The 12,351-nt window shown below is 45.8% G+C and overlaps 1 protein-coding gene across 1 annotated transcript; it reads left to right on the top strand.

The window, feature by feature from the left end:
• Positions 1 to 6,421: 6,421 nt before the first annotated feature.
• On the top strand, positions 6,422 to 9,649 carry MISP3 (MISP family member 3). Its single transcript, XM_051971685.1, has 3 exons — positions 6,422 to 7,450; positions 7,763 to 7,833; positions 9,173 to 9,649. Exons 1-3 carry the CDS (start codon positions 6,454 to 6,456, stop codon positions 9,254 to 9,256), a joined length of 1,152 nt encoding a protein of 383 aa, XP_051827645.1. The 5' UTR covers positions 6,422 to 6,453; the 3' UTR covers positions 9,257 to 9,649.
• Positions 9,650 to 12,351: the final 2,702 nt, after the last annotated feature.

Genomic DNA, 12,351 nt, shown 5'->3' on the forward strand with positions numbered 1-12,351 from the left:
AAAAGATAGCACTTAAAGCTTAATTTTAATTTAACTCTTTCATTTGGGCTATTGAGGGCACTGAGGCCCAGAGAGGGATGCAAGGTCCCAAAATCTGAGGGAGATAAATCTAAGTGGCCACTAGGTAGCGCAGTAGATAGCACCAAACCTGGAGTAGGAAGACCTGAGTTCAAATCTAGCCTCAAAAATGTACTAGCTAGGAGCAGGTAAATGGTGTAGTGGATAGAGCCCCAGCCCTGAAGTCAGGAGGATCTGAGTTCAAATTTGACCTCAGGCACTTAACACTTCCTAGCTGTGTGACCCTGGAAAAGTCACTTAGCCCCAGTTACCTCAGTAAACAAACAATGTATTAGCTATGTGACCCTGGACATGCCCACTTAACCTCCTTAGAGCCTCAGTTTACTCATCTACAAAATGGAGTCTCAAATAAGATAATACAAAAATTGGCAGATAATAGGTGCTATATAAATGTTAGCTGGTGGTAGGAGTAATAGTGTTGGTAACAATGGTAGTAGTGATGATTGCAGTAGTAGTAGTAGTACTGATAGTAGTAGTTGTAGTAATGGTGATGGTAAGGGAGGGAGGGGAAAAAAATCGAAACACAAGCGAGTACAAGGGATAATGTTGTAAAAAATTACCCTGGCATGGATTCTGTCAATACAAAGTTATTATTAAATAAAGTAAAATTTAAATAAAAAAAATAAATAAAAATAAATCCCCCCCCCAAAAAAAAAGAAAAAGAAAATGGTGATGGTAGTTGTAGTGGCAGTAGTGTTCTAACCATTGCCATAGATCTCTCATCTCCAGGACCCCCCCCCCCTTCCTTCTTCTTGAACTGTAAGACAGGATAGAGAGGAAAGTTAGAGCGGGGCTGGATTAGCCTAGGAAGCCTGAGGAACAATCCACTAGGTGGAATCCTAGTTTCACATTGGAGAAGCAGAGGGGAACAGTTTGAGGGGAATGGAACTTGCCTCCCCCCAAAAAACTTTTGAAAGTTGTGAATCAGTGTGGATCCTCACAACAACTCAGGGAAGTAGTGCTATTATAACCCCCATTTTACAGATAAAGAAACTGAGGCAAACAGACTTTAAGATACTTGCCCAGGGTCTCACAGTCAGAAAGTATCTGAGGTAGGATTTGAACTAATGCAGATCAGATGGGCTACTCTTCTATAATTTAATCTTAGAGAATGATGTGGGGTCTTGAAGAAGTCAAACAGAATGTGTCTTAGATAGCATCTGAACTCTTTTATTTTCTGACCCTGAATCCAGTCCCTGATCAGGAGATAATATTGCCTCTCAGACTCAAGTTTTACAAGTCACTTTTGTCACTACCACCTTTAGAGATGGGTGACACTAACACTCTTACTCCCTCTTTATAGATGAGGAAATCAAGGCTGAGGCACTCAATAGGACTTGTCCATCGTCATACAATGATCAATAAACAGAGCCTGCCAAGACCAGGTCTTTTGATAACAATACCGGGCACTGGGGAATTCCTGCAGTGTAATGAAAAGATGACTTGATCCAAATTTAAACCCCAACTCTCTTTCTTACTACCCATGTGATCTTGGAAAGGTCATTTCTCTTATCTGGGTTTAAGCTTGCAATAATCTGTAGTAGTGGAATTATTGGACTAGATTATATCTGAGGTCCCTTGGACCTTCAAATCTATGACTCAAAATGTTTAAATGGTGAGCAGATAATCCAGGGTACAGAAGCTGAAAGAAAAGAGATACCTCTGGGTGGATGGAAGAGGAATCAGAGAAGACTTCTTGGAGGTGGTGGTGGTAGTGGGGAAGGGTTTGAGTAGCACAAGCACTTAGCAGAGAGCTTTGCACATGGTTGTGGTTCACCCTTCATTTTTCAAAAAGGAAGAATGACATCACAACACTAGAGTAAAATGGTGGGTGTTGGGTGATGTCCTGGCTTGCACATGAATTGGATTTAAGTGATGCAAAATAGCACGAAGTTATCAGTCTCATTTTTCTTCTAGTCATCAAAATCCAGTGGCAGGATAAAAGTTAAAAAGTTTGATGATGGCCTGGGATGCAGTGGATGATTTGGTGCCTTCAATGTTTGGTCAACCTTTAAGCACTCCATAGAGATTACTTCAGTTGCCTTCATAGGTGTTTGAACAAATTGTTCTCATCCATCCCTTCTGATGGAGAAGTCTTTATGTGTTTGGAGTAGACACTCCCCTAGCTCACCAAGGGGTTTAAGATTTGTGTGTTGCTTTCAGACTGATGTAGTTGTCTGCCAAGATGTGACTACTGTGCATTCTACATCTTCTTAGAGCCACAGGTGAGAGCTGGGTGAATCAGGTGGACATCAAAGGTGGATGAACAACCCTGAAAAGGGTTAGCAAGCCCTCATACCAGAGGTGTTAGTCCTCCTTGAATATCCCATACATGGTACATAATAGGTACTTAATGTCTGTTGGCTGACTGACAAAAGGACCTGAATTTGTTAAATAGAGGAGAGGAAGGAGGAAGAGTATCCTTTTGAGAAAAAGCAGGAATTTAATGTATTCTTTCCATAAAGTGGTACATGTCTAATAATTCACTCTTGGGGGTGGGAAGAGAAGTATATATGATACTTTAAAATCTAATCTGCATTATTAACATATTAAAATTTATTTTCTTAAGTCTAAAGAAAGAACAAAACAACGTATCAAGACCCAATTTGTAGGAGTTGCTGATTTCTGAGGTACAAATGCTCATACTGGAAACTTAACAATAGTCTTTCCAGAATCCATCAAGCTTCACTATATCCATCCTATAGTTTGCCCACTTGGCTCCTCTCCATCTCATCTGGGTCTGAATTTTGGTAATGTTCCCAGGATAAGCCTACATGTAGGAACACTGATCTTTTAAGGGAGGTCCTAGTCGGGTATTGTGCCTGGAATTTTTTGCTTATGTCTGGGCTCCCCATTTTAGGAAGGAAAAAAGACAAATTGGAAGATGCCCAGAAAGTTAGGATGATCATCTTATAAGGGGATCAGTTGAAGGAACTGGAGATGTTTCACTTGGTTATAGAAGATCTAAAAGAGACATGAAAACTGACTTGAAGAGGAATGGGATTTACGGGTATAAGATTTAGCACTAGAAGAGACCCTGAGATCATCTAGTACAGTGTTTCCATTTTACAGATGAAGAAAATGAGTCACCGGGGAGAGTAAGCAACCTGCTGGATGTCACACAGGTGATCACACCCATTTCTAGTACACTTTCTTCACAGAAATACAAAGACACATTTTGATGAATCATTATATTCATTTTACAGAAGACAAACTGAGATTTGGAGGAGGAAAGTGAGTCACCTTAACTTACAAAGCTTTTAGTGGAAAAGCTGGGATTGAAGTTCTGGCTTCAAACTGGGTCCCAATTTCTTTTGCAAAACTAAGGACAGGCAAGGAAATAGCAGTTAATAACTGGAATGATCTAAGGAGGAGAGATGCTGGGAGAAGAGTAAATCAGGAGAAGGAAATAAAAGAGAGATTCTATGGGAGAAGAGACAATAAAAATTTTTTTGGATGAAAGGCTTATGAAAAAAACAATTCCTGGGACTCGGGGATAAAAAATAAGTCAGGACTGAATGAATAACAGGGACAAAAGAGGAGCAGTTACTTCAGGTTACCACTTGGAGTGCTATATACCAACTGAAAATTAAAAATTTGTGCAGAAGGAAGGTGCAGATACCCGACCGCCACAGAAAACTACCGAACATAGACCCCCCCTGCTGCCATCCTGTTCCCCAAGGATTTTCACTTGCCTTCTGCCTATTCATAAAAATCAACAAGAGAGATAGAGGCTGGGTTCTGGGACTTCTGCGTTCTGAAGGATAAGGGCTTCAAAAACAGAGTTTTGGTATGAGGAAAACAGGATACAGCCACCTAAATGAGGAAGAAAATAAAACAGAGCAAAGACTCACACATAGGGCAAGCCGATAGACAGACTGACCAAGAGACAAGAAACGCAGACAGACAGACAGGACAGAGATAGATAGAGAAACAGAACAGAAATAGAGACAGAAACATAACAGAAACCAGAGAAATATAAAGGCAAGCAAAGAAACAGAGAAAGAGACCAAGGCAAAAGCAGAAACAAAGTCAAAGAATGAAAGAGACAAAGGCAGATTGTGGTTGTTCAGTCATGTTCAAGTCTTTGTGACCCCTCTGAACCATCATATATCACTACCTCTCAAAGTTCATGTCCAAGTTCATGTTTCTTGTTTTCATGACTCTATCCATCTCATTTTCTACCATCCCCCTTTCCTTTCACCTTCAATCTTTCCCAATTTTATGGTCTTTCCCAATGAGTCCCATCTTGTCACTATGCGGCCAAAGTAAAATTTAAGCTTCAGCTTTAGTATTTGACCTGTCAGGGAATAGCCTGAATTAATTTCTGTAGATATTGACTAATTTGTCTCCTTGACATCTAAGGATTTTCAGAAGACTTCTCCAGCACCACAATTCTGTGGTGCTCAGCTTTTCTTTTTTCTCACAGCCATACATTGCTACTGGAAAAACCATAGTTTTGATTATATGGACCTTTGTTGGCAAGGTGATATCTCCACTTTTTAAGTATGTTTTATTATGCTTTTTAGATTTGCCATAGCTTTTCTTCAGAGGCAATAGATATTAAAAGATAATGGAGACTGAATATAAATTAACACATGCTGTATTCACTTTCTTTTTTCTTTTTCTTTTGTTTCATTTTCCTCTTGTGGTTTTCTCCTTTTGTTCTGATTTTTCTTTCCTAACATGATTCATAAGAAACTTTGTGCACAAAATTAATGTACATGTATAACCAAAAAATAAATTAAAGAACATGAATTTGGAAATAAATTTCCCTAGGAGGAACCCTAAAAAGCAGAATTAGATAAAGATAAGGAGACAGAAGCAGAGACAGATCAACATATAGTGAGTGACTGGTTGAGAGGCAGGGGTGGGAGTCGGGGTGGGCTGAAACACAGAACTGAAATTGGTGATAGAGAATAGCAGAAAGAAATACAGAGATATAAGTGTGGGTGTAGAATCACCTAAACAGAGGTATGGGGAAAAAGAGGACAAAGAAGAAAACAAAAAATTAAAATAGAGAAAGAAATAATGGGCTAAGAGACAGAAGTGGGTATGGTCAAAGGTTCAGGGAGAGAACTAGGTAGAAAAACTCAGAACAGTAGATGTCACTCCAGTCTCTCTTTTCCTTAGAAAGCCTTAGAAAGCTCGATCTTCGGCAAACAGCCTGGAGCAGATTCACTTTCTACAACTGGATCTCAATGGTCCAAAGTCACCACTGTTCAGGCTACAATATATAGCTTCCTACGGTCCACCTGCCCAGGACAGATTCGATGGGAGAGAAGAAAAATGTTTTATTCTCTAATATTTCCACTATAGTGGAGGAGAGGAAGCAGCAGCTTCTGTAGCTTGGAATGTCGAAGTTGAAAATGTCAGGTCGGCTCCCAGAGTCCCAGTTGGTCTCCAGGAGGAGGAAGCAGAGGCTGCTGAGTCTATAGAAGAACCAGTAGAAGATGGCTTAGATATGGTCTTCCACACTATCAAAGCTGCCAGGAATTCTCCCCAAGGGAGGACCAGACAGGCTTGAGGGTAGTTATCCCTCTGCGGTGGGGATGAGTAGTGCCAGCTGATTACCGAGCTGGGGGATGGGGTGTGTAGGGGGGGTGTACTCAATTTGCAAGCAGGGAATTCAGCTCATATTAAAGAGGAGGGTGAGAGAAGAGAGGGATTTAAATGGCCCTAGGGTGGGATTGGCCTCCAGAGGCTTGGGAGGAAGGCGGAATCCCAAGGAGCCTGAGGTACGGTAGAGGCAGATCCCATCCCAGGGCTGAATTAGGATCCCTGGATTGTGAAACAGGTTCGGTGACACTAAGGATCTTGCCCAGGGACATAGAGCTAAATACCTTCTGAAAACACAGTCTGGACAACTGCATGAAGTGGGGGCAGAGTTGAAACGAGTATAGATCATTCAGAGGGGTGTGGGGAAGGTGGACATGGTGTCACGTGCTAACCCAGGGGGCATGGGGTACTGTGTTTCCTGGGGAGAGCTCTCTCAAGGTTCTTTTCATTCTAGAAGGTCACCCTAGCCCAAGGCCACAGAAGTCCAGGAACCTAGTCTAGGTGGTATCAATCGGATTGGCGCCCGGCTCAGTTTCACAGACCAAAACTATATTCCGACAGAGGGCCCAGGGGCAGAAGGGGGTGCCCCAGGCCGGGGCGAAGAGCTAAACTCTGTGCCGGGACCCCGGGAGGGATTCGAGGGCTGCAGGTGCGGCCGCGGCGGCTGTGTCGGGGGCCGTGCGGGGCGGGGCCGAGGTCCAGGCAGGTGCAGGGGGCGGGGCCTCGCCTGCCCTCGGGGCGAGGAGGGGCAGTTCTCGAGGGCCAGGGGCGGGCCGGGGAGGAGAGTCGGGCGGGGCAGACGGGCAGTAGCACTCAATGTCCCAGGACTCGCGGCCCGCAGCTGCCACAGGCACAGAGCTGGGCATGGAGCTCTCCGGGGCTGCCTCCGCGACCGCCGCCGAGACCCCAATTGAACGGGAGATCCGTCAGAGCCAGGAGCGCGAAGCGAGCCTGCGACGGAGCCGGGGTTTGAGTCCTGGCTTCGCTAGTGGGGAGCTGGTGGAGCTGCGCCTCCGGCCCATCCTTAGCCTGCTGCCGGGACCGGGGCCTGTACTGCCCCGGGATGTGGAGCGCACTCGAGCTGGCGTCCAGATGCAGCGCGACATCGCGCGGGAAGCGCGCCGGGAGGAGGCGCTGGTGCTCCCGGGCCCGGGCCCCTGCGGTGGCCAGGAGAGCGGCGACGGGCAGCAGTCGCTGAGCGAGCGCAAGCTGGTTTTTGAGGCTGGGGACGCGCCTTCTCGGGTAGAGACGGTGACCCGGGGCCCTTCGTTCACTGAGGCCAGTGGCGCCGCCCATGTGGTGGTTCTGGAGCATCGCAGCCGGCTTCGGCCACCAGTTTTAGCTCAGGCTCCTATTCCTGCTCCAGTTCCAGCAACGGCTCCGGCCCGAAATCCTGCTCCAGCAGTTGCCCGGACGCCAGACCTGGCCCTAGCCCCGGCCCCGGCCCCGGCTCCGGCTCCTGCCCCGGCTCCGGCTCCTGCCCCGGCTCCGGCTCCTGCCCCGGCTCCAGCCCCGGCGCCGGCTCCGGCTCCTGCCTTGCCCCCGGCCGCGGCTTCAGCCTCTGCAGTGAGCGCACCGATCCCGGCTCAAACTTCGGTCCCAACTGTGGCCCCGGCCCCAGATCTAGCTTTGGCCCCGGCCCCCATAACGACCCCCTCCCCCGCTACGGTTCCGATTCTGACCCGTCGAGTCCAGTTGTCGCTGCTAGAGCAGGAGGTCCAAGAAGTTCATCAGAGGGAGCGGGAGCTGCAGCGCCAGAGACGCAGCATCTATGGGACCTCAGAGTTCAAGGAGCCGACCCCGAGTCTCACCGGTAAGATGCCGGGCCCTCCCCCTGCCTAGATTCTCGGGCTTCCCTGGGCGAGTTTCAGATCTTCTGCTTTCGAACCCCCAATTCCTTCAATCCCATCCCCTTTACGGGACTAACGTGCCAAGGGAGTCGGGTAAGCGAGGACCTGAATAGGCCTTAGCTTCTATGTACATTTAGTAGGGCGTGGACTGCTTTGGTCCGGTGCACTAGGCTTGGGGAGGAGGAACTTTTCTGGGCCATAAAACAGGAAAATCGCCGAAGTGAGACGGCGGAGAGGCTGCTCCCCATTACTTTATTTGCCCCCTTTTCTTGCAGAGAGCACACCTTCTGGAAAGCTTTCAGTGGTATGGCCCCCTCGACGGAACTCGGAAAACGGCCTCGAGCAGGTGAGAAATGTCTTCAACATTCAGGAATTTATCCATGTTTCAAGTACTGACCATAGCAGCTCCTCTCCCCCCACTCTAAGAGACTCCAAATCCGGGAAGGAGACTAAATTCATGGGGCTTCAGGCTGGGCCCGGTGCTGTCCTAGGCTCTGTCCTAGGCTCTGTCCATTTGGATACTCAGTGAAGTGGAAACACCAGTCTGGAGCCCGTGTTCCAGTATTGGCTTTGCCACTCATTCCCATGGTGGTCTAGGAATAGATTATCCCTTCACTTTCACATTTCTCTGGGCTTTCCCATCACTTTAAAAAAAAGGGGGGGGAATGAAATAGCCCAGGCAATAAAGTTCAAGATGGCCATAGTAATTCACAATTTAGAAATAATTTATTTGTAATTGGCCTAGATGGTCTGCATGGCCAGGACGGACTTCCAGTAGGATTTTGGCATGGTTCCGGGCCCAACTGAAGTAGGGGCAGCCTTATAAGCATTCTTGTTCACCCTTGGTGGCACATTTTGACATTAACCAGTGACTCGACTTTACAGGATGAAAGATGCAATAATAGATGTTTAACATAGTTTATAGGTCAGGGTTATCGAACAGATACCCCTCATTGTTGAGCAAGCACTTTGAAGTGCAGAACACCTCCTTTAATCTAGCTGAGCAGACCTTTCTCTTCGAGCCCCAGGCCCTTTAACCTAAGATTGAGGGAGGGGAGGGGAGGGGAGGGGAGGGGAGGGGAGGCCAGTCCTTTGGACATTTCAGGGGAAGGGAATAAGATCATAGATATAGACCTGGAAGGGACTACAGAGGCCATCTAGTACAACCCTCTCATTTTACAGAGAAGTAAACCGAAGCCTGGGGGGAAGGAAGGGGAGAGGAGGGGTTAAATGATTTGTCTAAGATCACACAGCTAATAGGTGTCAAAGATGGCATTAGAAACCAGTTTCTTCTTATGCCAGAGCAAATGTTCCCACTATACTTCACACATATGATCTAGAAAAAAAAATAATTAGCGGTCGAAGGGACTTTAAGAGTTTAAGTCCACTGCCAGTCATCCCTTCCCCATCCCTCATACAAGGTCTAGATATGTAATGCTCTGGAAAAGATACTGGGCTTGGAGTCAGAGATCCTGGATGCTAATTGTGCTTTCTGTTCACTATCTGTGTAAACTGGCTAAGTAACTGCACTGGGGGGTTCATTCCTGTGAAATGAAGGAGTACTACTGGATGACATTGAAAGTCTCTTTCAGCTCTGGAAGGGAAGCTCAGATCTTGGTTTAGGAGCTTGTCTGTTTTTTTCCTGCTCCCTGCACTCACCCTCTGTTGTTCCCTTTCCTTCACAGGATTACCACGACAGTGCCTGGCCCGTTGACAAAGAGAAGAAGATCTTGATCCACACTGGGGAGTCCCTCAGCCAGGAGGAATAACTGGTCACCTGTCCCTTCTCCCTCATTAACCTGGACTGAAGAGTCTTAATTGGTTACACCTTCTCCTCCACTAACCCTGGCTAGGGAGTCTTAATTGGTTACATCCCCCTTAAATACTTCCCTCACTAACCCTGATTGGGAGTTTTGATTAGTTACACCGCCACCCTTCCGGCTAAATCTGGCTGGGGGCTTTTGATAAACCACCTCTCCTCAATGCTGCTGTGGCCCCCTAACCCATCCTGGAGGGAGACAGAATGCCTTCCTCCCCTGCCCTCTCTGGGAAACTGACCAGCCCATATCCAGGCTTCTGACTGTTACATGGCTGGGGGAGAGGGAATCTTCTTCAACTTTCTCTGCTCACTGTGCCATTAATAAACACTCCTTCTTTCAAGAGTTGTTTGTCTGTAGTTCTTCATTCCCCAGGGACTTTGTAGTATCCTGCCTAGGAAGGGGGGGAAGCAAAGGTTGGGCAACCAAAACATTTCTGATGGGTCTAATTCTGGCTAACCCGAGGAGGCAGTGGGATGCGGGGCGTGGGGGAGAACATTGGGGCCTGGGAAAGCTACGGGAGGAACCCTTCGGAATCTAGCTCTTGTTACTTAGGAGGCAGTTGGCAGCCCCTTATCTGCTGCCCCTGCCCAGCTTGTTCCCTGGGACCACAGTCGTGGGAGGAGGAGGAAGGGACAGATCAGTTCATATCCTTCTTTTCTGGGCTGCCGGACACTCAGAGTTTTATCCTTCCCGGATGAATTCTAGGATGCCCAGGGCTGGGCGAAGCCTCATCCCTTGCAGCTGGAGTCTCTAGGTCTTGTCTCATGCTGCCTCCACGTGGCCAAAAATAGGAAGTCCAATCTCAATTGGAATTCTCCCTTTCCTTTCCCTTTGAAAAACTGAAGCTGAAAGAAAGTCAGATTGCAGGATGGACTGTAGGCACTCTCAGGACAGACACAAACAGCTACTAAAGTAGAATTTAGAGCTGCTGGGGAGCCAATGGAATCCTACCTTTTTACAAGAGAAAACCAACGCCCTGAGGGATTAATTGATTTGCCCACGGTCACCCCTAAATAGTTAATACATTCAAAACCAAGATAGTCAACTCTCCACTGTGCACATTGTCTCCGAATTGGTATTCAGGTTTTCAACTTCTCCCTTCTCCAATCCATTACTGACAAAGAAATTTTCCTCATGTTTGGAAGGGAGCATGTCAGGTCTTTGACCCAAAATCCTTCAGTTGATTCCTCATTTCATACAGGATAAAATAAAAACTCTTTATCGTGGCATTCAAGGCTTTCCAGTCCTTTCCCTCCAAAAGCCTCATTTTATCTATACAAGATTATTTCAACTTAGTATCTCCTATCTTCGCAGATTAATTCTGTGGAAGCAATATTCATCCCTTTAATGTGCTTTCCTCATCTCTGTGCAGGAAATTCTCTTCCTTGAAGATCCCACTTGGGTGCCACCTTCTTTTGAAAGGTTTTACTGTTTTCAGCTGAACATTATCCTGATCCTCTCAAATTCCTTAGATTGCATTTCCTTCAATATCTTCTTTATACATTCCATCTCTTATAACAATTGTTTGTGTATATATCATACTAACTCTCCCCTTTCCCATATTTGTTAGATTGTAATATCTGAGAGGAGCAGAATGTTATTTTTCAGTCTTGTATCTTCCAGATGCTTAATAAGTGCTGGCTCAATGAAGATCCCAAATGCATACCACACTTTTCCCTCTGCATATGTCTTTGCTCAGACTGTTTCTTTTGTCTGCCCTCCTTCCCTAGCTACCTGTTGAAATTCTACCTATGCTTCAGGACCTAGCTCAAATGCCAAATCCATTCATTTGACCAGCAAAATGGATTTAGCACTTAAGTCCACTGCTTCAAATGGTGGAGATAGAAAGACAAAAGCTAAAAAATAAGCCCCAATTAAAATAGAGGAAGGAGAATACAACAGCTGGTGAGAAACTTGGGGGATTCTTCTACCTCCTTTTTTTTTTTTTTTTTTTTTTTTTTTTGTTTTGTTTTTTGCTAGGTAAGTGGGGTTAAGTAATTTGCCCAGGATCTCACAACCAGGAAGTGTTAAGTGTCTGAGATCAGATTTGAACTCAAGTCCTCCTGACTTCAGGGTTGGTGCTCTATCCACTGTACCACTTAGCTGTTCCCTCTCCTTAAAAAAAAAAAAAAAAAAAATAAATAAAAAAACAGATGAAGAAACAGAGGCTAATGGCACTGAAGTATGTAAGGCTGGATTTAAACTGAGGTCTTTCTGGCTGAGAGCCTCTTGTACTGTTTGGTACCACGGTACCACCCAGCTACACAGAGATGAATTTAAATAAATTTGATGGAGTAACTGAGAGGAGATCCAAAAAGAAGTTTCTTAAGAGTGTCTCCTCTGTTGAGTCTTGAAACAAGGGAAGGCTTATAAAAGGTATGGGTGAGGAGAACACATGGCAGGCATGAGAGATACAGGATGTACCTCAGCATCAAGAGAATGCTGGCATTCATGTGGTACTTAAGGTTTGCAAAGTGCTTTGTAGTCTCATTTTATCATCACACCAACCCTGGGAGGTTCTATTATCAGTCTCATTTTATAGTTGGGAAAACCAAGGCAGACAAAGTGTCTTGCCCTGTGCCTTATAGCTTGTAACTATCTGAGGCCAGATCTGAACTTGGGTACTATTATGCCAATTTAGTCATATTTGATTTGTAACCCTATTTGTGTTTTCTTGGCAGGGATTCTGGAATGGCCTGCCATTTCCTTTTCCAGTTCATTTTACAGATGAGTAAACTGAGGCAAACAGCTAGTAAATGTCTGAAGGTAGATTTGAACTCAGGTCTTCCTGACTCCAGGATTGGCACTCTATCTACTTTGACAGTTAGCTGCCTCATTATACCACTTAGCTGGTTCCAAAGCACAATATGGAAGGCTAAGGTCAGAGAATTAAATAGGTAGAATGCCAGTCTTACTAGAACATAAAATATTCTAGAGAGGAAATGGAAGTCGAATAAAATGTCTGGAAAGGCCCAGCCAGCTAGAGCTCCCTCTCCCTCCCCACCTTCCCACTGCTCTGGATAGGTATGCTTTCTCTCCTTTTA

Source organism: Antechinus flavipes, chromosome 1 (assembly GCF_016432865.1).
Source record: "Antechinus flavipes isolate AdamAnt ecotype Samford, QLD, Australia chromosome 1, AdamAnt_v2, whole genome shotgun sequence".
NCBI lineage: Eukaryota > Metazoa > Chordata > Mammalia > Dasyuromorphia > Dasyuridae > Antechinus > Antechinus flavipes.

Bases quoted from the DNA above. Each gene is read 5' to 3' on its own strand.
- MISP3 (XM_051971685.1), top strand. From the start codon at position 6,454: ATGTCCCAGGACTCGCGGCCCGCAGCTGCCACAGGCACAGAGCTGGGC. The intron at 7,451-7,762 runs GTAAGATGCCGG...CTTTTCTTGCAG, and splicing joins GCCGACCCCGAGTCTCACCG to AGAGCACACCTTCTGGAAAG. The intron at 7,834-9,172 runs GTGAGAAATGTC...TTTCCTTCACAG, and splicing joins CGGAAAACGGCCTCGAGCAG to GATTACCACGACAGTGCCTG.